At 52.9% G+C, this 23268-nt stretch overlaps 8 protein-coding genes across 8 annotated transcripts in view; 3 read left to right on the top strand and 5 right to left on the bottom strand.

The window, feature by feature from the left end:
* The window catches only part of SODALDRAFT_311270 (hypothetical protein), a gene marked incomplete at its 5' end in the record, with an annotated part of 3117 nt that extends 2400 nt beyond the window's left edge, over positions 1 to 717 (top strand). Inside the window, one exon of the mRNA XM_028609163.1 lies at positions 3 to 717. Coding sequence (XP_028466298.1) covers positions 3 to 386 — 384 coding nt within the window. The 3' untranslated portion in view covers positions 387 to 717. The remainder of the gene's footprint in view (positions 1 to 2) is intronic.
* Positions 260 to 1453, bottom strand: SODALDRAFT_333089 (enoyl-CoA hydratase/isomerase). Its single transcript, XM_028611880.1, has 2 exons — positions 1157 to 1453; positions 260 to 1092 (listed from the first exon to the last, which is right to left on the bottom strand). The coding sequence occupies exons 1-2, from the start codon at positions 1351 to 1353 to the stop codon at positions 447 to 449; spliced, it is 843 nt and encodes a 280-aa protein (XP_028466299.1). The 5' UTR covers positions 1354 to 1453; the 3' UTR covers positions 260 to 446.
* Positions 1454 to 7950: 6497 nt separating this feature from the next.
* On the bottom strand, positions 7951 to 9916 carry SODALDRAFT_295272 (RNA polymerase I associated factor, A49-like protein). The gene is made up of 3 exons (XM_028608775.1): positions 9715 to 9916; positions 9307 to 9638; positions 7951 to 9154 (listed from the first exon to the last, which is right to left on the bottom strand). Exons 1-3 carry the CDS (start codon positions 9860 to 9862, stop codon positions 8288 to 8290), a joined length of 1347 nt encoding a protein of 448 aa, XP_028466300.1. The 5' UTR covers positions 9863 to 9916; the 3' UTR covers positions 7951 to 8287.
* A 335-nt stretch (positions 9917 to 10251) lies between these two features.
* Positions 10252 to 11707, top strand: SODALDRAFT_333091 (hypothetical protein). The gene is made up of 2 exons (XM_028611881.1): positions 10252 to 10985; positions 11127 to 11707. Exons 1-2 carry the CDS (start codon positions 10325 to 10327, stop codon positions 11558 to 11560), a joined length of 1095 nt encoding a protein of 364 aa, XP_028466301.1. The 5' UTR covers positions 10252 to 10324; the 3' UTR covers positions 11561 to 11707.
* A 49-nt stretch (positions 11708 to 11756) lies between these two features.
* Positions 11757 to 16208, bottom strand: SODALDRAFT_350717 (tetratricopeptide). The gene is made up of 2 exons (XM_028613499.1): positions 13499 to 16208; positions 11757 to 13437 (listed from the first exon to the last, which is right to left on the bottom strand). Exons 1-2 carry the CDS (start codon positions 16076 to 16078, stop codon positions 12211 to 12213), a joined length of 3807 nt encoding a protein of 1268 aa, XP_028466302.1. The 5' UTR covers positions 16079 to 16208; the 3' UTR covers positions 11757 to 12210.
* Positions 16209 to 17037: 829 nt separating this feature from the next.
* Positions 17038 to 19127, bottom strand: SODALDRAFT_344434 (peptide chain release factor eRF/aRF subunit 1; the record flags this gene model as incomplete). The annotated part of the gene is made up of 5 exons (XM_028613164.1): positions 18924 to 19127; positions 18727 to 18811; positions 18596 to 18645; positions 17396 to 18527; positions 17038 to 17291 (listed from the first exon to the last, which is right to left on the bottom strand). The coding sequence occupies exons 1-5, from the start codon at positions 18957 to 18959 to the stop codon at positions 17038 to 17040; spliced, it is 1557 nt and encodes a 518-aa protein (XP_028466303.1). The 5' UTR covers positions 18960 to 19127.
* A 214-nt stretch (positions 19128 to 19341) lies between these two features.
* SODALDRAFT_350719 (DUF1770-domain-containing protein) lies at positions 19342 to 20275 on the top strand. Its single transcript, XM_028613500.1, has 2 exons — positions 19342 to 19847; positions 19943 to 20275. Exons 1-2 carry the CDS (start codon positions 19503 to 19505, stop codon positions 20123 to 20125), a joined length of 528 nt encoding a protein of 175 aa, XP_028466304.1. The 5' UTR covers positions 19342 to 19502; the 3' UTR covers positions 20126 to 20275.
* SODALDRAFT_333094 (hypothetical protein) lies at positions 20096 to 22817 on the bottom strand. Its single transcript, XM_028611882.1, has 5 exons — positions 22440 to 22817; positions 22131 to 22300; positions 21937 to 22066; positions 21446 to 21817; positions 20096 to 21375 (listed from the first exon to the last, which is right to left on the bottom strand). The coding sequence occupies exons 1-5, from the start codon at positions 22674 to 22676 to the stop codon at positions 20482 to 20484; spliced, it is 1803 nt and encodes a 600-aa protein (XP_028466305.1). The 5' UTR covers positions 22677 to 22817; the 3' UTR covers positions 20096 to 20481.
* Positions 22818 to 23268: the final 451 nt, after the last annotated feature.

Below are 23268 nucleotides of genomic sequence, written 5' to 3' on the forward strand. Positions count from 1 at the left end.
AGGAGAGTAAGGAGGAGGAGGAGAGTAAGGAGGAGGAGGAGAGTAAGGAGGAGGAGGAGAGTAAGGAGGAGGAGGAGAGTAAGGAGGAGGAGGAGGGTGAGAAGGAGGAAGCCCAGAGCAGTGCGAGCGAAGGGGCAGGGACGGACACACAGACCAAGGAACAACAAAGACAACATCTCTTCATCCAGTGGCTGTTTGACATTAGCCTGCTCCGATGCGCCGTGGCCGAACCCGGTAGCTCAGAGGGCGGAGATGATCAGTTCGGGAGGTTGGAGGATCAGGTTTATGAGCACACCGGTCTCGACTCCAAAGCTCGGGAGCGGATGGCAAAGTCGGCTCGTGAAGTCTGGGAAAGGACGAATCTGTTGTTTGGCCTGTTGGCTTGAGGCCTTCGATGGCATTCCTTACGCCAACCACCCCTAGCATCTACATCTATCTATACACGCTCACAGCTTATGCCTCTTCTCCCCGCTCGCAATCTTCCTAAACTCCTCCTGCGGCACCCCCTTCATAAACCTCTCCAACCCAGCAAACACCTCCTTCACATTCTGCCTCTCGAGGATCTCCACCTCCGGCGCGCGGATAAGCGCCTTGATCCCCGTCAAGCTCTCCCCAATAAGATGGGGCCCCAACCGCTCGTCCACCTCCCGCAGCACCAAGTCCCTAAACTTGGCGTCCTCCCCAGGCCCCTTCCCCACGGACTCGAACACCCTGTTCACGAACCCCGTAGCCAGGAGGTCCTCGACGGGGATGCGGCGGCTCATCAGCAGGGCCTCGTTGGCCTTGCTGATGCCCAGGCGCTGGACGAGGGCGCGGCTCGCCCCTCCCTCGGTGACGAGACCGAGACTCGAAAACGGGGTCAGGAGGAAGGTGTGGGGCGTGGCGTAGACGAAGTCGGCGAAGGCGGCCAGGGCGGCGGAGAGGCCGATGGCGGGGCCGTTGAGGGCGGCGACGAGGATCTTGGGGTGCGTGGCGAAGGCTTGGGTTACGTTGAGGTTGAAGGCGGCGAAGTTGTGGAGCCAGTGTTTGTGGGTTTCTCTTGGGGTTGCGGTGGTGGGGGGCCCGGAGGAGATGATGGAGACGTCGGCGCCGCTGGGGTTGTCAGCGTGGTCCTGGTGTGCAGTGGGTGGAGGGAGGGGGAGGGGGAGAGACTCACGCGGAAAAGTAACGGCCCTTGCCAATGAGAACGGTAATGTAAACCTCGTCATGGGTGGCTACCTCGCGGAGTTTCTGGGCTAGGTCGTAGTACTGGAGCTGCGTGAAGGCGTTCAACTTTTTGTCATTGTCGATGGTGAGGATGGCGACACGACCGCGGTATTCGACGTGGATGATGTTGGGGTCGGCGGCGGCCATGGCTGTGGCTGTGGCTGTGGTTGTCGGTTAATGTCCCGTGTTCTGTAATTGTGTTCTACGTTCTGTGTTCTAGTATCGAACGGAATGCGATGTGGTGTGGTATAGAAGCTATAAGCTATAAACTACGTATAAACAGATGTAAATAGAGAGTCTGGTGATAACCATGTGGTCCATGTCCAGACCGAGAAGCCGCGGTAAGGTGACATTGCAGGTAACGATAAAGCCGATACGCGGGGGAGCCAAGGCCGGGGGCCGGCAGCCGGCGCTAATGACTCAGTTGGTGCCCTTCCCGGGGCCTCACGTAAGCAATCTCTGGGGCACGACTTATACTTCGTAGGTACGGACTCCGAATAGAGACGTCGGTGCTCTGAAATGTACCTTTACTCAGTGTAGGTACCTACCCGGGTTAGGGGGGGTTATAGACAGTGTATTATTCAGCCTAGCTCTATAATGTCAATTCTAGTCATGTTGCGTACCTGGATATATTATTACTATAATAATTAGGATCTAGGGTGTCTGTATTACTTACTATTTTAGGCCTTTACTATATCGTAACGTTGCCCCTGTCCCTGTGGCTAGTATAGTAATTGCTAAACGGTGATTAGATTAGTTAGCGTTTACGCCTAGACAGTAACGCAGCCCGATAGTCTATCCTATATTAATATTATTTTTTAGTATATCTGTATTATTATTCTAGCGCCGTTGATTTTATAGGTATAATATATAGTCTAACTACCAGGACTTAACTATCTGTTAAAATAGCGTACTAAAGCCTATTCCCCTATCTAGTAAGCTATAGCGTCCAGCGACCTTATACTATCCTAATTAATAGATATTAAAGGCATTATTATTCTAAGAAGCGTTATACTATCGATTTTAAGCTATGCTTTTAAATATTACTTACTAACTGAATTTTTACTACGATTCGGTAGCTATATACCTTAATACACTACGTATCGGATACGACTACTATCGCACGTTAAATAGACACTTGAATAATTAACTTAGTAGAGCAGAAATCTCGTGTGTATGTATTATATCCAGTTATATCTAGGAGAGTCTCTTTTACCCTTAATTTTAGATGGTGAAGACTCTGTTATGGGTACTAAGTCATTTAGATCCTATCCGGTCTTTTCCGGTATCCGCCCCTAGTATATCCGAAGCCCTTAGTTATAGCGTGGATCCCTCCTAGATCCCCTATAGACTACGTCGTGGTCCGTGTGTCTATACGATACACCCCCTTAGTTAAGGTGGGTCTTCTCAGGTTAACTAACTAATTAAAGGCTTCGGTTTAAACTAAACGCTCTTAACTTTTCTATCGTAAAATTAATAGTTAAGGGAAAACGCCCTTATAAAAGAGATCTAAATCCGCCCTATTTAACCGTTTAATTTAATTCTATCTTAATTAGTTCCTCGATCCTGATTAGCCGGATCTACTTAATCGGATCTATATCTATCGGATCCACTACGCCCTTAAGGCCTTCGTAGTCGTTATAGCCGTGGCTTTAGCACGTTTAATCTCTTCGTGTAGTCGTTTAGACTACTCGATACGATCCTTTTAATCTGTTAAATTAAGCTATTACTATAGTCTTTTAATCCCTGCCTCCGGTATTGCCTTCGTTAAACCATCCGCGATTATCTCCTTCGTGTTAACGTACGTAACCTTAAAAGGCCCTGCTATACTAACTAATATACCTACTAGTTATAAATATCGACGTACCGTAGCCTTATTCGTAGACGTTATGCCTTCTTATTAATAAGGTTAATAGTCTATTAATTATCGTAGTATAGCTATAGTTACTATTAGTCTAATCAAAGCTCTAAATCCCTTAATATCCGGCTAACGAATAGCGTCTTTTTAGCTATTTCGGTAAGAGCGAGTAGTTCCGACTCTATTAATAACGTTATTACTATTAGTTACTTACCCGCCTTCTAGTTAATAGTTCCCCCGAAGAGCTTTATCGTATATCCCTATAAACTCTTACGGTCTAGGTTATCCCTAAAGGATGCGTCGCTTACTATTAGGAAGAGCTTATCCCCGCCGAATTCAAGGTAGTAGTATCTTATATAATATAGGAATAGTTAGTACTTATTAAGCCCTTTTAAGGTGGTCGGAGGAGGGGTTAATATTATATTAGGAAAGCTTCGAATAGGCGAACGCGATATCGGGTCTTATCACGATAGCGGTATATAGGATAAAACCGATTATACCCTAGTACTAGCGGACCTCGGGAATTAACGCGTGTATACTATCACGGGGTATTAACGGCTTTATCGTTAATAACAGGACCTTTAATAGTTTTCGGCAGAGTATATCTACGTAGTATTTAACCACGATCTTCTCCATGTAGGAGGATTATAATAGCTAAATCTACGAGTAGCTTTATCCCTAAGCTATAGGACGATACCGTAAATAACCCGCGGGCCTAGATTACTCTCCTATAAGCGCACGTAGGACTAACACCTATAGACCTCTATAAGAAGCCTTAGTCCTATACCGATAATACACTACGCCTATAAAGGCTATACCTAAGGATATAAACGCCTAGGTAGTAAACTAGAAAATAGCGATAATATACTATAAATATATAGGCGTTTTAGAGCTATTAAGCGCGGACTATTAGGTAGAAGACGCGTTAAAAGCTATTAGACCTATTGCCTAGGAATAAAGTAATAACTACCTAGTAAATAACTATAATAAGATTACGGAAAATAAGCTAATAATTAATAACTTCGTAAAGGCTCTAAAGGCGGTTCTTAGTAATAGAAAGAACCTATAATTCTCCGCTATAAAGCCTAGAGTTAGGAGAGGCACCTTTAATACCCTTAGGAACCTCCCCGATACTAAGGATACTATTACTACTAATAATAAAGATAATAAAAAGCTTCCTTATAGCGACACGTCCTTAAAGGCTATCCATCCCGTAATAAGGAGGCCCTATAAGATATACGAAAACACCTATACTACCGCTACCTATTAGTATGTAAGGCCGGATATACGCCCTTATACCTAGCGTGGCCGTGAAGATATTATAAAGGTCGCGGAAAAGAAGATACGTATTTATAGTTTTAAAAGCCGCGTAAACACCGCGATACAGAAAAGACGGGAAGTAGTAGCTACTACTGCTAATAAGATAAAGGAAGCCTAGAAAGATTAACTCTATAATACTACGCCTACTATAGTTTATAAAGACCTGTCCGTTACCGCGACGGGGAGACTAGGAGCCCCCCTAACTTAGGGGGTAGCGCGTCGTTATACGATAACACTATTAAGATTATAATAAGAATAGGGGATATCCCTTTCTATTAATTAAGCCAGAGCGCTATTATACTACGCGATCCTAAACTTAGGATTATTAATCTATATCTTTAATAATTAAGGCCGTTTTACGGCTATTAGACTACCTACGGTTAATTTATTAACGCTTTAGGTGGGTACTTATAAGGCTCCTATCCTCGGATATGGAGACGTTAAGCTATATGTATAATCCTTAGCGGGTATGAAAAGGCTATTACGCCTCCGTGATATCGTATACTATAAGGAATTTATTACTAATATCGTCTCGGAACGCTAGCTACGCCTATAAGGATACCGCTAGAATACCGTAAACGATACTATTATTAGGTCCGCCGATAACCGGCCTATCTATAAGCTACTAAATATCTACGGCTAGTATATAATTAAGTGCGCGGAAGCCACGGCCGTTACCGCGTTCGCGGTCTTAGTAAGGCACCCCCGTAATAACCCGTATAGGAGCTTATAATAACCGCGGTAACCGTAGAAGACTACGGTATAACGGTAGTATAAACGCCTCGGCCACTATAGCACTAATACTCTTATAAAGATCGTTAACGCTATTTAGAGGGTAAGGATAAAGGGACTATATATAACGGACTATAACGCGTGTGGATAATCGTAAGTGCGTACGTAGATCTAGCGGATACTATCCCTTTACCCGTTAAAGCCTAGAGAGGCCCTAGCTATTAATTTTCACGATCTAAAAAAGGCGGAGTAATTAGCGGGCGGACTATATAAGTCTATTATATTCGTTATAGATATGTATATAGGTTATATATAGGATTACTACCTATAGAAAAAAGACTAAGGCTTTATCCGATACACTTTAAAGGACGTTTTTACCCTACTTAAGACCTAATTCGATGTTAGGCCACGTGTTTTACGGGCCGACTCTAAGATATTTTAGCACCTAGAAGTCGTTGCTTTCCTCGCTACTAAGGGGGTAAAAGGCTAGCCGTCGGCACTATATTTATAAGATTAAAATAGCGTTATAGAACGGATTAAAGGTATCGTTAAAAGAAGGGCGAGGGCTATAAGGATTAAAGCTAATCTGCCTATATCTATCTAGCCTAAGATCTTTAAGATTACTATATATCTATATAACAGAACGCTATAATATAGTAATAACTAGCGAACGCTATATAAAGGTCTACACCGCCGTTAACTTAAACTTATACACCTATAAGTATATAGCTATAAAGCCTTAATAAAAACGCGCGATACCTAAGCTAAAAGGAACCGTCTATAAAGGCTAGAACCGAAGGTATAGATTAGTTATTATATCGGATACTAATCCTTAAATAGCTTCCGTATTTAGCTATTATACCTAACGGATATTATTACTATAAGAGATATAGTCTTTAATAAAGACGAGATATTTAATAGTAAAATTAAAACGCTATAAGCTATAGCTTCCGCCGAGGAAATCGGGGAACGCCTATAATCTATCCGTATTACCTAATCTAATAAGACCGCGAATAGGCTATTATTAAGGAGTATAGCCGTAGACGTATTAAATATCGAGTCGGAAGACTCTAATACTACCGCTATTACTACGGGTAAAGGCGACCCTACCGCTATTACTACGGATAAAGGTAAGGCCGTCGCTATTACTATAAAAGAGGCTACTACTATTAATATAGACTATAAAGACGTTACTACTACTTTTTAGTAGCGGGGGGGACTTATCGAACTATTAGCTATATCTACCCTAACGCCTGTATAATACCACCGTGGTACCTAGGCGACTTATATCCTTACACGGATAGCGATTATTAGTATACTAGTAATAGGCCGCGCCTATTCCTATAGTGTTAGCATAGGCTTCTATATTATCGGAGTAAGTGCTTAGACGCTTACTATAACGAATATAACTGCCCTACGTTAGCGCTACGATACTACTCCGACGCCACCGAGGGCTATATACGGTATAACACGAATTATACCGCGCTTATAGCGGCGATTATTACTATTAGTATTATTATTATTGGGAGACGATATCTACGACTATTAGCACGCTACTACCGAGGCACCCCTACGCCACGAAGGGAACTTATATTATATTACTACTTCGGCTTACTCATTTATATATATAATCGCTACTATACTATCTAGTTAACTCCACGCCACCACGCTACCGTAACGCTATCCACGAGGCACCTATAGTTAAAATATAATAGGAATATAATAAGAAAACTAAAGGGGTATACTAGTTAGTATAGGCCGTAACGATATACCTATAAGACTACTAGCAGGAATAGATCGGGGAAAACCTATAACGAACTCGTTAGCGTTATAAGAGGAAGAGGGAGGATTAAGGCACGAAGGCCTTAGGGGATATTAACTATCTAATTCCTATACTAGGGTAGGGCCTTATTCCCCCTACCTGCTGCCGGATATAGCAGGAACCCACCCAGGGGAGGTAGGAGGCGCCTGCCTCCCCTACTCTCTTTATTAACCGAGTAGAAGGAATAAAAGGCATAATCCCCGGGGACGCAGGGAGGCCGAGGCTAAAGGGCCGTGGCCTCCGCACCACGGAGGCGTGGCGGCACCCCCTTAGCCCCTACTCCGCTATTAACGATTAGGTTAGGCTAACCTACCTAACCACTAGCCTGCCACACTTCCTATTAGCTATTAGCCTAAAGGTATGATCCAGATATATAGCAGAGACGAACCGGGGCTATATCGGCCCCGTAGCGGCACTACTCCACCTAAGGAAGTGTATAAGGGTTTTCCCCGGGTTTTACCCGGGTTTTCCCCCCTATAGCCACCCGAGAAGGACCGTATAGCCTAGAAAGGCTCCTATAGATTAGTTAGGATAGCGGAGTAAGATCGATAATAATAATAATAATAAAGATATAGTTACTATTAAGTGCTAGGATAGGTTACTTAATTTACTATTAACCGTCTTATACTATTAACTTTACTATACTAACGTAGCGAATAGAGTAACTAAAATAATATTAATTAACTTAGCTACTATAATTAAGGCGTAAGTATTTTACGAACTAGTCAGGACATTAAGCTCTATTAGTTATTTAGTGGGTCTCGGATAATAGAGGGGATACCCTAAAGTGTATAATAGTATACCTCTTCAGGTCACCGTTTTTCACTAATCACTATAAACTTCACCGTTTAAAATAACTGCCGTAATATACCTAACCATTTTCATATAGTATTAATCGATAATAGTAAACACGTTATTTAGTGATATCCATATTATCTGGACATAGCATCGGGGCACCACATTATAAGGCTATTACTTCAGCGACAGTCATTATAAGGCCAGACTATCTATACCCCCCCCCCTCCCGCGTAGATAGCTACCTATATGAAAATGCAATCTATAAGGTACCTACCTGACCTTACCCATTCTCCCAACTCCTTGAAAGCAGCAACACTGAGTGGGTTTCCTTCACCCGATATGATGTATATGTGACACCGTAACATGGGAGTATCACCACAACTGCCACTGTCACTTTGACTTTTTCTGGGGCAGCTCTGCGCCAAAGCCCCATGCTGTGCTGAACCCATTTAAGCCATCCGTACCCCCGGTCTTCCGTCTGACTACCACATCCAGCAGTGGAGTGCAAAACAATAGAGACCGGACAGCCCATCTCGTAGTTCGTCGTTTTTTCATCTTCGCTTTTTCGGCGCCCCCCTGCTCTGCTTCGGAAACTGCAACGGCAACGCCAGCTTGACGACAGTGCGCGCCTTGGTCTCGCCGGGCCTCTTCCGCCGCAGGACGCGGGCCCCAATCTCGTGGAAGTACTGGTTCATGGTCTTCTGGTCGAGGCGCAGGTCCTCGCGGATGTCCTGCGGGTCGGTCTCGAAGTTGTCGAGGAGGCAGGTGAGCACGCAGCAGTGGGTGGCGAGCAGGTCGATGTGGAACTTGCACATCTCGCCGCCCTCGGAGAACTTGCGGCGGATGTGCTCCACCACGGGCGGCGGCGCCGGCGCCAGGTACCGCGCCATGATCTCCTTGGGCGGGATCCGCCGCGTGCCCTTCTGCCGGCCCTCCTTGGTGTGCACAAAGTAGACGACCAGGAAGTGGAGGTAGCGCAGCAGCCGCAGCTTCTCCAGCGCCCGGTCCTGCACCCCCATGGCCTGCACCCGCGCCGCCACGTACCGCGACATGACCTGGATTTCGTCGTTGCGCTGCGTCGCCTCGTGCCAGTCGCGCACCGGCACCGCCTTGAGCACCTCGGCCCCGATGAACACGTTCGGGTCGTACACGTCGGCGATCTCCTCGGCCTCCAGGTTGGCCGGCGGCACCGGCTTGGACTCGTCGATGGCCGCCTGGAGTTGCTCCCGCGTCGCCATGGACGCCGTGGCCTCGCCGATCTGGGACAGCGTCGCCTTGGAGGCCGCGTCCAGCTTTTGGGACCCATCCGCGCCGACCTTGTCTTGGACGATGGCGTTCATGGCGTTGGATTCGATGGCCTTCTTGGCCTTTCTCGTACCGAATGTCTGGCCCAATTCGATCTTTTGATCCTGGTAGCTCTGTTTCATGCATCGTCAGTATGTCTTTTCTTTTTGCGTTCTTTCCCTTTGCACCGTGCCACCATGCTTCCGGAACTCTCCGACAGTGAACGTAAAAAGAAGAAAACGAAGAAGGAAAAAAAAAAAGATTTAGGAGGTTTCTGTTCCCTTACCTTGGTATCCGCTGGCGCAGTCATGGCCTCCTCCGCAGCATGCCTCGCCCGGACCGTCCCGCGAACAACCAGCTTCTTGGCCTCCATCACCTCCATCTTGCCCGTTTGGGGGTCGAAAATAGCAAGGTATTGCTTCTGCAGTGGCTCGCCGCCATTCCCCGTCGGTCCTTCTTCTCTTGCCGTGAGGTCGACGGTCCGATGCTTGGCCGAATGCAGCACGAGTTCTTGCGCCGAGGCGGGTGGCCGGCGGGACTTTTTGGTCGACGACTTTGGTCTCTTCTGGTAGGGGCGAAACGGGACGTTTTTCTGTAGCTGAAGTCCGGGAGCAGAAGCTATATTTGTCACAACAAGGTCAGCGGACCTGAACCTGGGTTCGGGAGTCAATAAATAACGGCAAGGGGCCCATACCAATCACGGGAGGGCAGTGCTGGGCCTTGGTGATGGAGGTGATGTGGATGGATGTCGCCGCCATCTCGGGGGCAATTGCCGCCTTCTTTTTGGGCTTGGACTTCTCATCGCCAGTCCTCTTCCTTTTTCGGCCGTTGACTTCTGCCATGGTGTAAATGAATGGGGGTGTAGAGGTGCTGGCGATCGATATATTCGGCGGGAGTTGAAGAGGACGAGGTTCTTTCTGATGGTAAGGTACAATATTTTTCCCAATCTTATCTCAATTGGTAAACGGCGGATAAGGTAAGTACGTACCGACGTTACCGACCTAAGGTATCTCAGGTAAGGTATCTACCTATCTTAGGCAGGCGTTAATAGGTACTTGACGGTTGAGTGGTCTGTGCACTCAACTGTCAACGGGCCTACAAATAGGTACGTACCTAGATACGTACCTCTTATGGTCCAAAGTATCTCTGTACCTCCGTCACAGGCTCGGTGAGAAACGAACGCCGACCCCCGGCGTGGAAACCCGGTGCAAGCCATAATAAGACAGAGACAGGGACCATCACTTACACACGACACGACATCTGCCTTCATCGTCACTTTCCCGATTCACCAGACCACCGCGACCATGGTTCGTGTTCTGGGACGCGAGCCTCCCTCACAATGGAGTACAATAATTTCCACAATTCCCAGCACAAGGACCTACTCAACATCCCGGATACAGGAAATCCTCCATAAACCAAAACTCATCCCCGACCACCTCTCTCCCACCCACTCAAACCTCCTCACCATCTCCCTCTCCGACCACATCCCATCGGAATGCCTCCCAGAACAACAACCCACCTTGTCTTCGGGGGGAACCCCGCCGCCGCCGTCGTCACCGCCACCATACCTCCCCCAGGGCCACCACCTCGTCTACTTCCCCATCCAAGCCCGCCCCTCCGAGCTCCACGCCGACGGCACCGACTCCGACCACTGGCCGGGCCCGCCCTTCACGCGGCGCATGTGGGCGGGCGGCGAGGTGTGTTTCCGGCCGGGCTGGGAGCGGGCCATGCGACTGGATGGCCGCAAGGTCGTCTGCACCGAGACGGTCGAGGACGTCAGGGTTTCGCCGGGGAGGGGAGAGCAAGCCAGGGCCTTCGTCGACGTGTGGAGGCGGTACCGGCTTGCGGACCAGAAAGACGAGGTGCCGGCGGCCATCGAAGAGCGGAGGACGTTGGTTTTCATGCCCGAGTCTGTGAATTCCGACGAGACGGCTCTTCCCACCAGTCGAAAACGAGGTCTGAAGCGTACGTCTCTTCCCCTTCCCTCCCTTTCTTTCTCTCCTATTCCTTCTCCCTCCCCTTTCCACCTTGGATGGGTCAGTTACTATAGGGACTTTGAAAATCCGAGTGTCTCACACGTAACCCACCACCCAACCCTCCGTGTAGCACCCCGCGATAATCCCGACTACGCCTTCACCCTGACGCCCACCCGCGCCCTGCTGGCCAACTACAGCGCGCTCACTTACAACGCCCACTCCATCCACCTCGACACGCACCTGACCCGTGCCGAAGGTCATCCGGGCCTCCTCGTCCACGGGCCGCTGTCGCTGACGCTGATGTTTGCGGCGCTCAAGGGCCGGCTCTCACAGGGGCAGGGGCAGGGGCAGGAGCAGGGGCAGGTCCCAACAGAGGGCGTGCGGTGGTTAGGGTACCGCAACCTGGCGCCCCTGTACTGCGATGAGGAGATGAGAGTCTGTCTTAGGGAGAAGGAGAAGGAGGCGAGCGGGGAGCATGGCGAGAGGAAATGGGACGTGTGGGTTGAGGGGGAGAATGGGGGTCTGGCTGTGAAGGGGACCGCGACGACGGGGCTGATGAGTTGAACACTGGGCCGTGTGGGTGTAGTCCATCTGACTAGGAGTATGAGAGCCTCGTCCCGGCAATGTAGCATAAAACCCTGTACATATATACTATTTCCATTGCTCCTCTACGGAAGCATCCTCATAGGGGAGAAGGCATATATAGACCCCTCTTACCTTTCAATATATTTCACATCTGTATTATTGTTTATATATATACCACGTCTAAAGACATCCCCCCAGGCTCATCAGGGGCTACTCACCATTACGCATCTGTTAACCCCTGAAGACTACAGATCCAACCTAACCCCCAACCAGCCACGTCCGTCACGGCGTACCACCCTCACAGAGACACCCAACGAGACGCAACGTACGACGCCACGGATATCTCGCATTGCATTGCACTATCCCAGTATCCTAAGGTAGTTTGAAGACCAGTTCACCCGCCGAACCGAGCAGAGCACTGGCATCACAACACGTCAAAGTCCAGAACCCCCCCAAACTAAAGCAAAAGCAACCGCTTCTATGCGCAAAATCCCAACCTTTTACCAATCTACCTGTTTATACTATTCATACAAACTGACTAGAAGGGAGGACATCCCCCAGATACGGACGAAAAAAATCATTACGCTCTTAAGAAGAGGATCCCAGAAGAGTCGGCCCGCACCAGCCCCTCACTCCTCATCGTCGTCCGCATCAGCCATACTGACATCGGCCTTGGACGCCGCAGCCGGCTCCTCGTCTCCCTCTCCCTCTTCCCCCCCTTCCTCTTCATCGCTCTCAACCACCCTGCCCCGCCGTGTCCGCTTACTCTGCTGCTGCCGCGCCGACACCCCAGCATCCTCATCCTCATCTTCGTCCCCAAACAGATCCGCGCCGTCGACATCCACATTCATCTTGTCCCCGCGGCCCTCGTCCTCATCCTCCTCATCCTCATCGCCGCCCCGTCGTCGCCGCCCAGCACCACCATCATCGTCAGAGTCAGGCAAGCCGCCGCCGCTGCTGCTACCGCGCCTCTGCTTCCTCTCAAGCGCCCGCTCAGCCCGCTCAAGGGGATCATCCTCATCCCCCCCTTCCTCCTCCTCCTCCTCCTCTTCCCCTCCCACACGGCCACCCCCGCTCTCGTCGCTGCTATCAACCACAATCTCAGCAGACTTGTACTTGCCCGCCTTCTCCGCGACGCCCTTCCGCGACAGCCGCCTCTTCTTCTTCGACGGCTGCCGTTCCTCATCCGACTCCTCGCCCTCCGTGCCCGTGCCCGTCGCAGCCGTCGTCTTCTTCTTCTTCTTCCGCGATCCCCGCTTCGGCCCGCCCCCCCCCCCCCCCGCCCCCCCCCCCCCCCCCCACCCCCCCGCCGCCGCGGCCTTGCGCTTCCGCTTCATCTTCTCCCCCGTCTCGCTATCCGTCGTCATCTCCGCCTCGGCGCGCGACCGCTCCGCCTCCGCCCGCTGCCGCGCCATCTCCCGGTCCCGCACCGCGATCGCCTCCCGCTCCTTCCGGATCTTCTCCTGCTTCTCGCGCTCCAGCGCCGTCGCCCGCTCGCGCTCCTCCTCCCGCCGCCGGAGCTCCGCCTGCCGCTTCTCGAGCGCCGCCTGCAGCTTCTCCTTGTTCTTCTCCTCGTACTCGCGCTGGCTCGCCACCGCCCTCTCGAGCTGCCTCCTCTGCGTGTTGCGCGCCATGTTGGCCCGCTGCTCCACGTCGTGCTTGGGGTACGGCGTCTGGGGGTGCGCCGCGATCTCGTCCAGCGCCACGATCGCCGCGTCGAGGCCCTCGGCCGCGTCCTGCAATTGCTTCAGAGTCCGACTCGCCTCCGGCATCTGATAGATGGTCGAAGCGAGCTGGATCTGAGCGAACGCCACATTGAACTTGTAGTGTACTTGGTCCGGGGCGGCCTCGAGTGCCTAGAGCACGATCCAGTCAGTCTGAGGCCCATAAAGGACAGGGGACCACAAGAGAACTTACCCTCTTAGCAAATGCCAATGCCTCGACATAGGCGTCCAGGTTCCGCTCCGCCCGCCCCTTGTTCAACCACGTCCGGCCAAGACAAGCGAGAATCAGAGCATCATTCGCCTTGCCCTCCTTAGCCAGCGCAGCCTCGTAGTTCTCCACCGCCTTCGTGAACTGCCTCAGCTCGGCATAGACATGACCGAGGTTGACGTGGACGTGCGACTCCCTGACCGTCTCGCGGACCTTGACAAAGATGCTCAGCGCCGTCTTGTAGTCCCTCCTGTCCTCGACCAGGGCGATGGCGATGCCCTGCGCCGCGTACGCGTTCCGCGGATCGAGCGAGAGCGCCTTGTCGAAGAACTCGACCGCCTTGGTGTACATGGCGCTCCGTTTCGCCTTGTCCCTCTCCGTCTCGCGCCGCATCTCCCGCGCCGTGAGGAGGTGCAGGTTGCCGGCCCCGACCAGGGCGTACCGGTCGTGTTTGTCGTGGTCGCGCAGCGTGTGCTTGTAGTGCCGGAACTCGTCGTCCTCGTTGATGTTCTGCGACTTTTTCCGAGACGTGACTTTGCCCAGGTACCATCCGTACAAGGCACGGACTTCCAGATCCCTGGGGTTCTCGCGGAAGAGCTTGGAGACCGCTTCTGGACCCTCCTTGTGGGGGTGCTTGCGGAGGTTGATGTATGCGAGCCGCACGCGGGCGTCCGTGTAATCGTCGTGCCGCTTCAGAAGCCCCTCGTAGACGTTCGTGGCCTCGTCGGTGAGGCCCCTCGACTCATAGCTTCGCCCTAGGTTGAAGCTGATGGTGGTCACGAGGGCATCCACGTCGGCGTCTTCCTCGCTCTCTCCAAGCCTCATGCAGGCATCCAACGCGGCCTCGAACATTTCGCTCGCCAGTTCGTGCTTGTCAGCTTGCGAGTAAAAACAGCCCATATTGCTGAGCAGCTGGGGAGGGAGGTGTCGGCGCAAGGCCTTCTTGGCGTCGGCCTCGTCGGTTCCTTCCGGCGGACGATGCGCCTCGTCGACCTGATCCATCTCTAGCCGTTCCACCTGGAGGAGACACTGCAGCGCCTTCTCGGGGTGCTGCGCTTCGTACAGCCGGGCGAGGTTCAGCAGAACGGCGCTGTCGGCATTCAACTGCCTCTTGGGATCCTTCCACGAATTGCGAACGCCCTCGAGCAGAGTAATGGCCTTCTGCGTCTCGGCCGACTTGTCGTCTTTGCTGCCGGATGCCTGGTGGGCGAACACCTCCTCGGCGTAGAGGGTGCCGAGGAGAACCATGGATTCGTGGTGCTTCGATTGCTGAACCAGCTTCTCCAGCGTGAGCTTGGCTTCGCCCAGATCGCCGCGCATGACGGACAGCTGTGCGGCGCCGAACTTGGCCGGCAGGTATCCTTGATCCGCGCCGCCCCTTGCATCGTCCGCGCGGCGGTAGTAATCGCTGGCACGGTCGGCGTTCCCTTCGTGGTGTTCCTTGCGGGCCAAGAGGTACCAGCCATCACTGGCAATGGCGTTGACGTCGGTGTATTGAATGGCTTTGTGGGCGAGCAAGTCCACCGTGCCGAACTGCCTCCGCGAAAGGAAGTAGTTGGCGAAGGTGGCGCACGTCAATGGCATGTTCTTGTCTAATTTGAACGCCTTCTGGGTGTATTCGGTCATGGCTTTCTTGTAGAGACGGATGAATTCGGGGTTGTCGGTCGGGAGGTGGCCGCTCGCGTCGAGGTAGTACAGGCCGAGGAGGATATTGCCGACCTTGTGCTCCGGGTTGATCTCAAGCGACCGTTCCCACGCGAGCTTGGCGTCCTCCTTGAATCCAAGCTGCCAGAAGCAACATCCAATTCCAACTCTCGGGTCCGGATCAACGAGGTCGGGCATTTTGCCGAGGACTTCCTGGTACGCGGCGAGAGATTCGGCGTATTTTCCGAGCGAGAAGTACGCCCTCGCCTTGCCCATGACGGCCAGCATGTTCTTTCCGTTCGACACGCGTATGGCGTCCTCAAAAGCCTTCAGGGCGGCGCGCAGGAGGTTGGTCCTCTCGTTGTCGAACTTGCCCAGCGACGTCTGTAGCGAGGCCCGGAGAAGCTGGAGCACGCCGCGAGCCAGGAACAGAGGCGGGAAGGCCGGGTTGATGCGCGACGCCTCGTTGAGGGTCGACGTGGCCAGCTGGAGATAGTGCTCCTTCGTCTTGGCCTGGGAGGGGAGTTGGCCCTCGGGGGCCAGACGCGGCGCCTCGCGTGCCTTCCAGAGATACATCCAGCAAAGGCATCCCACCAAGCTCAGCTTCTCGCGCGGGTTGTTGTCACGCATGGAGTTGCCGCCGCGGACGAGCATTTCTATCGCGTGGTCGACGTTCTTCTGCTTGGCGTAGGCGAGCGCCACGGTCATCCAGTACGTCCGTGCTGCTCGCTCGTTCTCCAGCAGGGTGCAGACTTCAGTGGGGTCATCGAAGAGGGCCTCGAGGTCAATCTCGACAGCCTCATCTTCGGCTTCGCCGTGGACGGGGACATCGATGGCGGAGGGAATGTCGGAAAATCGCTTGCTCGTAGGTGTCGCGTACACGCCGTTGGCACCATTGGTGCCGCTGCGAATGGTGGACATGATGGGCCCAAACTTGAGGCTAGAGCATTGTCTGGTATCGAGGCTCACATCCAAAAGCTATGATGTGCACAGTCAATGCAATGTTGAAGGAAGGGCTGAAGTTGTTGCTTGTTTGTAAAGAGAAGCTCCGTGCTTCCTGCAGGCTGGAGGTGAGAAGGCGCGGTGGAGATCCTACAAGGCCGCGAACCTTTCAGCCAAGCAGTCCCCACCAATCGGTTCTGATTGGAAGAAAGTATATTACCTAATATCCAGCTGATAAGATAAGCTACCTTCCATGGGTACCTGCATTTCAACTCCCGGGACAACGGTCAATACCTAAGGTACCTAAAGGTAAACAGTCAATCTGTACGCTGTAAGGTACCTACCGTACTACCCACCACTACCCACCTACCTTAGTCCACGGAGTACAGTACTCCCAGGCCGTTGAGGTGAATGCAAGTCGACGAGAGCTCCATGAGACATCCGTACGGCCTGCGCCATGGTGACCCTACAATACCGATGTACCACTGTAGGAACGATCCTACGCACAATCTCCTGGCAGCGTCGTCTTCCAAACGACCCTCGTTTCCCCCCTGCCACGTCCCGACTTTGATCTCATGGTCATGCATAATTTCACAGAGGCGATGGACAACGTCGCAAAACGAGTGACTCGGTTATGTGTTGGCCGTCTCAATACTCCTAACGGCCCGGCAGCAGCTTGCTGCATCGCGCAGATGACTACCCGACCAGTCCTCACACAGCGTCTCCCCGGTTATCACCATCCTACCCTAAGAGCCCAGGACTTGGGACATCTGGCACCTGGACGGCCCAAATTCCATCGTAAATAAAAAGGGGTGGGTAATGATCTAAGCAACAGAGAAAATGGTCAGGGAGACTGGGAAGAGAAGCTTGGGAGGAAAAGGGAAGGAATATTGAATATTGAACGTACCTGCAATCTTTTACTTCTCGTACTCTTTACTTCAGCCGGCCATCATGACGGAACGGAGCGGGCTCGGGCGCGCCGTCTGGTGACCCTGGCCCCGGTTGGAGTTGGCCGCGGATCGGCCCATCAGGCGCCCATGAGCGGCGCTGGTGCTTGCGCCTGCGCCTGCGCCTGCGCCTGCGCCTGCGCTTGCGCTTGCGTTCGTGTTTGCGCTTGGTGCTGGCTCGGGCGGAGCCTGCTGGTAGAAATCGGCTTGATCATGTTCCAGCGTAGTTGGCACTTCAGCGGATCCTCCAGTGGAGGATGCGGTTGGTCAATCTAAAGAAATCGATACAAGTCAGTTTCCACACACGCTTTTCTTCTTCTTTTCTTTCTAGAATCATTGTCGTGCTTACCGTCATAAAACTCATCATCGTCCTCAAAGTCAGCGAGCTGCTCAAAGTTGACCTTGTATCGGAGAAGGCCGCCAATGCCGCCAAAGCCCTTGACAAACTGGTTTCCTTCCGTCGACCTGTCCGACACGAACTCGAGGGTTGTGCCAAAGTCCCTGTAATGTTCGGCGATCCATTCCAGGAACGAATCTTGCGATACCACGTCCATCTCCTGCCCCGTCTCCTTGTCCATGAACTGCGAGCGGTCGCCTTGCTCCTGCAGCTTGGTGGTGTGAAGGATGATTTCGGCACCTTCGCTGTTCTTCAGCACCCAGCGAGTGATCTCGAGGTTCTCAAACACGATAAGAGTCTCGACGGCACCGAGTTCCAGCGCCTTGAGCGTGTCATCGATACCGTAGCAGATGCGGCCGGTATCCTGGCTGATCTCCTCGAAGTACTTGCCGATGAGCTTCTTCTCCTGGATGAACTTGACGTTGCCCAGGGTTTCCGACGCCAGCTCGATGGCCTGGTTGAACCCGTTCTCGCCACCATACGACACGTCTACGACCTTGATGACCTTGCTCTGCAGGCGGTTGTCGAACATGTCGGACTGGTTCAGGTCGTTCTTGAAATCGGCCGAACCCGCCAGGATGAGACCGGCGACGTTGACCTTGTCGGCCGTGATGAAGTTCTGGACGGCCAACTCCGACACCTTGCGCACGTAGTTGTGGCGCTTCTCCTCGCGGAGACGGGCGAACCGGAGCGCCGACTGACCACCACGACCGTGCTTCTTGGGCAGGTCGACGGAGAACTTGTGGATGATGTCTCGGGTGTTCCCGCTCAGCGTGCCGAAGAGGGCACCGTTACCGTCCATGATGATGAATCCGAACTTTTGGTCCGACTCGAGCAACTCAGCCAGCGCCTCGGTGTGGAACTTGTTGTCACAGAGGTACAGCGAGGTGTTGATGGGCTTGAAGGGCTCGAAGTCGATGTTGACCTTCCGCTCCTTGCCTTCGGATGTCAAGATTTCACCGCAGTAGACAACAAGGCCGTTGGGAGGCACCTTGTTGTAAAGCTTGAGTCGCTGCTGGGTCGATGTGATGGCGGAGAGCACGGACTGTCGGTTGACACGCGACTTGATGTTCGAAGCCGTTCCCTATTTGACTTGTTAGTCGCCGGCCGTAGTAAAAGAAGGAAAGAAGAAAGCGAAACAGATGGGCTTACGTATTCTTCCGCCAACATCTTGGCGGCGCGGGAAATCTGATCCTTGGGCGCTGTGAGAAAAGGTGTCAGCAGAAGTTGGTTCAGGTTCGGACACCGCCGTGGGACGACGGGTAAGCGAAGGGGTCACGTACGAATGATCAGAGAGATCATGCTGGTGCCATTACCACGAGCCGCCTCGAGCCGTTTGATGAGCTTCTTGACCTTCCAGATCTCGATCTATTATTGTTGAAACGTGTCAGTGTTCTTCCTTCTTGAGCAATTTCTTGACCGCGGGGCAAAGAGGGGGCGCGCTGTGAGCAAGCGGGAAAGGGAATCTGATGATGCGTACGTTCTTCTCCGCCTCGGTGGCGTTGGGATCCGACATCTTGGCGGTAATTCTTCAGAAGAGAAGAAAAAGCTGCTGATGAAGATGTGTCTGGGGGGAAGTTGGGATGACGAGACGATAAGAGAGTCGTTCTTCTATTTCGTGCGCAATTCCCTGTCCTAGCGGGCCACAACGCTACCCAAGCATGTTTGTAGAGAAAACTTGTTGCGGTGGCTGTGGCGGGGAGACCCAATGAAAGGGCTTCGGGGCTCCAGATTTCCCGGTCCGCCGAGATGACTGTTCGAGATGTCGATGACCTCATTGGATGTATAAGAATGTATACCGGTATGCAGTTAAGTAGGGTACCTTAATAAACGAATCGAGACTACCTGAGCTCCGCGAAACGTTGGCGCCGAACAGTGTACGGAGTAACTTCGTACCTACCTTACCTTACGGATAAAGGTACGGTACAGAGTACGAGGAGCCTCCCATCGCGGACCGCAACCAGCCCATTCAAACCCTCAACCATTCAACGATTCAACCCCATTGCCTCCCCCTGATATTTACTGCTGGCCCGTTTCCCTAATCCTTCCGGAACCCACCATGGCATCCTCCATTCCCGCGCAGGTGGCGGAAACGATTCAGACCGCGCACATCAACCGCGCCCCGTCCGCCACCCACGACCTCAACCCGACCACCTCCGCCTCCGAGAAGATCCCAGTCTCGCTATACGATGCCGACGACCTCGACGGGGACCGGAGTTACGAAAGGGACGGAATCGACCAAGACGAGGATGAAGAAGACATCCCCTACAGCGTAATCAAGCCCCGGCGGCGGGCCGCCCACCTCCCGCCCATGCCGGACCTGCGCTTCGAGCAGAGCTACCTACACAGCATATCCAAGGCCGATACTTGGGGGAAGGTCGCGTGGATCACCGTGCGGGATCAGGTTCGTCTCACTCTTCTTTTGGTCTATCCCTTCCCCCCCCCCCGGCAATGCTTCCATTTCATGGTGAACGAGTTGTACTGACTACCATGGTACAGGTCATGATGCCGCTGCTGCAGGGCGTGCTCTACAACTTGCTCCTGCTGGGGTGGCAGAGTTGGAACCGCAACGCTCAGGTCCACGGCTCGTCCGTCGGCGCCAGGGTCAGGAGGTGGTGGTACGGCGTGAACAACTGGCCCATACCCGGGCAGCCGGGATCTGCGAGGTCAAGATACAGGTGACCCGGACATGGTAATACTTCTCAGTCCCTTCTATAGCTTCAGGCCAACGATCGGAGTATTCTGTACTCATATTAGAGTCATGTGTAAAACCTATAATCGTCCTAGAACACGACCGTGCTCCCCACTGAACCTTAGAATACATGACCACACACAGCTCTAGTGGGTTTGTCAAAAGTCCCCCAGTGTCTATGTAAAGAGCAATCAATACCTTTGGCATGCCTCCTCTCAAGGTATCGTAACCCCTACGAATATCGACTGCCAAAATGTTCGTTTTTTTCTCTCATAACGCCAATCACGCCAGTCCCTATCAGTTTCGTCCCGAGGCTGGAATCTCCGCCCCCCCCCCATTTCCTCGCCTACTCTTTGCCGTCGGCGGCATCTTGCTGCTTGTCCGGGCTACCTCGAAGAGCCAGAGACGTGGGTTGCAAGGCCAAAGGGGTCGCAGGCATCTTGTCTGACACCTTATTATCCTCGGGCTCAGGCGTCCTGTCCTTGATCGTGTCAGCCGGCTCGATTCCCTCGGAGGGACTCTGGCGGGCCCCCTCGCTCGGTTTCCGTTCGCCATCTTGCTCTCCGTCCTTACTATCCGGGGACGGGGTCAAGGCCCCCTTGGCTGCTGCTGCTGCCTTTAACTTGCTGAGCGCCGAACCGTTGACCTTGAGTTCCACTATGAGTTGGCCCCGGGGCCGTTGCTCGAGATGGTCATCTACCATGATTTCGTCCTCGTTGAACTCGTCGTCTTCTTCCTCTTCCTCCTCGCTCTCTTCCGGCACATGCTCGTCTCCTTCCTCGTCGTCTCCGAGTTCAGGTTCGCTGGGGTCCTCATCCACGTCCATGTCGTTCGAGACGTCGCGAGACCTAGTCGGTTTGGACCAGCCGTTTGTCCCGTGATGGATGGCTGCGGATCGCCTGGGACGACCACCACGGCCGAGGGCGTTCTCGTCGCGCTCCGACCCATCCCCCTGAGCACCGACAGTCGCGCTGCCCGCGGCGGCAGCATCCAAGCGATTGGGCGCTCGGACCTGACGACCGCTCGCCGTGGTGGTAGGACCTGCGGGCTCAGCGGGCGTGTGTGTGCCGGTATTGCGGGTGGAGCGGCGCGTAGAATCCGTGTAGAAGTCGTCCTCTTCATCCGAAAAGGTGTATTTGATGCGCTTGCCGCGTGTGCGTCCCTCGTAGAGGGAGAAGCCGGGTGAGGGTCGCTTGAAGCGGTTCTTCTGCGCTTGTCGGTACTCTCGTCGCCGACGTTTCTGTTTTTGTTCATGTGTTGTTAGCATGTGTGCATGACGGGAGAAAACGTGGAACGACTGGATGACGTACCTCTTCAGTCGCCTCAAATCGAGGAATGGCGGTCATCATTTTTTGGGCAAGCTTCCTCGCCTTGGGTCCACCGTCCTTTGTTTCCAGCTTATCCGCCAACGCCGTGAGTTCTTCGATCGATCCCGCAACCGACCACCACGTTCTTTTGAGGTTGGCGGGGTTACTCTCGCGGTAGACGCGGAAGGCAGTGTCGTCCAAACCCTCAATCAGGTAGTATCGTCTCTTATCCCAGTCGGTACCCCAGGGTTGCACGGAAAGCGGTTGATTCAAATCATCTTCGTGGCGGTTCTGCCTGTAGGACTTGTTGATCAAAGTTCGGATGGCCTCGGAGCCGGAAAGAGACCAGAGGGCAAGGGCGCGAAGTAGGGTCAGCTGGAGCAGAAATAGTCAGCACGATGAGACATGAAGTTCTTTGGGTAGTAATAGTAATTTCTCTGGTCGCGCAAGAGTTGGGCCAAGTTGCGATGCGACCATGTGCACTTCAGACGTACTCTCTCGGTATTGACCATGCTATGAAAGCTGGCCCCGCCGGACAGAGGACTCTTGCCATCCCAGGCTCGAGGCCACTGGCTTTTGTGGCTGCTGATAGCGTCTTCCAGAGCGCGCATATAGTGACCAGGCCTGGCGCAAGTAGGTAAATTAGCATAGATTTCAGCACGTAGTAGGAGGGTCGCACAAGTCATACTTGACATCCTGCTTGCGATTAAGCAGCAGCCCTAATAGGGCGCAAAGGAAGTTCTCAACCCGTTGTCCCGGAGGCGTGTCGCTGATATCATTCTCGAGCTCTTGCGGTCCAAAATTGGATAAATTTTTGGGGAACACCTCGTTGAACCGACTCCTAAACATGACAATAAACTGAAAACGAGAGACAAGGTCAGCTTGGGGGTGCCGGGTACAGGTCCGCGGTGGTTGCGCACGCGAAATGTCGCGTCAATCGCGTGGATTGGACGTGGGCGGACGTGGGCGGACGTGGACGCGCCAACGAGCTACTTACAGCGATGTCGGGGTTGTCGGCTAGAGTATATTCATGAGGAGGCGAAGGCGACCTTTTCCGCGGTGGTGGTGAGGGCTCCTTGACTGGAGGGGAGGGCTTCTTCTTCTCTCCCTTGGGGAGCTTGTTGAAGAACTTTAGGATACCATTCTTGGTCTGCGAAGGGCCATCGGACTCGATGTCAGAAGGGACCGGGGAAAGAGAAGAAAGCGACGATAAGTCGGAGGAATCGTCCGTCATCGTTCGCGGCGAGCTTGTTTCCCTTGGTAAATGGTAGCTTCGGTTGTTGTTGGTGTATCAATCAAGACAGAGATGAGTTTCGCATGGATGCGAAATCGGCGGGTGACCTAGTTCGTTGATGGTGGGTGGAGTCCAAGCTTGAGCAAAGACTGGAGCGATGATGAAAGAGGGAGGGTTTCCGCGCTGGGCCAACAACGCGCCGTGGCCACAAAACACCCCCCGGTCGTGGTTATCTTTGCTGGAGCCACACTCCTTCTGACATACAACGTACTCTCTTGCCCTCTCGCTCTGCGACACTCTGATAGGCTCAGGTCAAGGTCAAGCTACGGAGTAGATTTGTTCACCCAAATGGTCCATCTCTTGATTTCCTCTACTACTACTTTTATTCAACAGCTGACTGATATCATGGGCCATCTCTCAGTGTCTCCGCCCGTGACCTTGCCGCCCTTTTTCTTATGTTGACCCTGGCCGCTGATAACCAAGCCCGTCCTACGCCTCTTATCGCACAGCAGTGAGTATTCGGTAATGACTAGCTAGAACAGAGCCGAAGATCAACTTGGATCAGTCATGTCTTTTGTGGGTGGGCCAACCT

The sequence above is a fragment of the Sodiomyces alkalinus genome, assembly GCF_003711515.1.
Source record: "Sodiomyces alkalinus F11 unplaced genomic scaffold SODALscaffold_5, whole genome shotgun sequence".
NCBI classification, from domain to species: Eukaryota; Fungi; Ascomycota; class Sordariomycetes; order Glomerellales; family Plectosphaerellaceae; genus Sodiomyces; species Sodiomyces alkalinus.

Coding starts and splice junctions, on each gene's coding strand:
- SODALDRAFT_333089 (XM_028611880.1), bottom strand. CDS start 1,353: ATGGCCGCCGCCGACCCCAACATCATCCACGTCGAATACCGCGGTCGT. Junction 1,093..1,156: donor AAGGGCCGTTACTTTTCCGC/GTGAGTCTCTCC, acceptor TGACAACCCCAG/CGGCGCCGACGTCTCCATCA.
- SODALDRAFT_295272 (XM_028608775.1), bottom strand. CDS start 9,862: ATGGCAGAAGTCAACGGCCGAAAAAGGAAGAGGACTGGCGATGAGAAG. Junction 9,639..9,714: donor GCACTGCCCTCCCGTGATTG/GTATGGGCCCCT, acceptor TGACAAATATAG/CTTCTGCTCCCGGACTTCAG. Junction 9,155..9,306: donor CTGCGCCAGCGGATACCAAG/GTAAGGGAACAG, acceptor TGCATGAAACAG/AGCTACCAGGATCAAAAGAT.
- SODALDRAFT_333091 (XM_028611881.1), top strand. CDS start 10,325: ATGGTTCGTGTTCTGGGACGCGAGCCTCCCTCACAATGGAGTACAATA. Junction 10,986..11,126: donor TCGAAAACGAGGTCTGAAGC/GTACGTCTCTTC, acceptor CCCTCCGTGTAG/CACCCCGCGATAATCCCGAC.
- SODALDRAFT_350717 (XM_028613499.1), bottom strand. CDS start 16,078: ATGTCCACCATTCGCAGCGGCACCAATGGTGCCAACGGCGTGTACGCG. Junction 13,438..13,498: donor CATTGGCATTTGCTAAGAGG/GTAAGTTCTCTT, acceptor ATCGTGCTCTAG/GCACTCGAGGCCGCCCCGGA.
- SODALDRAFT_350719 (XM_028613500.1), top strand. CDS start 19,503: ATGGCATCCTCCATTCCCGCGCAGGTGGCGGAAACGATTCAGACCGCG. Junction 19,848..19,942: donor GGATCACCGTGCGGGATCAG/GTTCGTCTCACT, acceptor ACCATGGTACAG/GTCATGATGCCGCTGCTGCA.
- SODALDRAFT_333094 (XM_028611882.1), bottom strand. CDS start 22,676: ATGACGGACGATTCCTCCGACTTATCGTCGCTTTCTTCTCTTTCCCCG. Junction 22,301..22,439: donor CCGACAACCCCGACATCGCT/GTAAGTAGCTCG, acceptor TCTCGTTTTCAG/TTTATTGTCATGTTTAGGAG. Junction 21,818..21,936: donor GCATGGTCAATACCGAGAGA/GTACGTCTGAAG, acceptor TTTCTGCTCCAG/CTGACCCTACTTCGCGCCCT.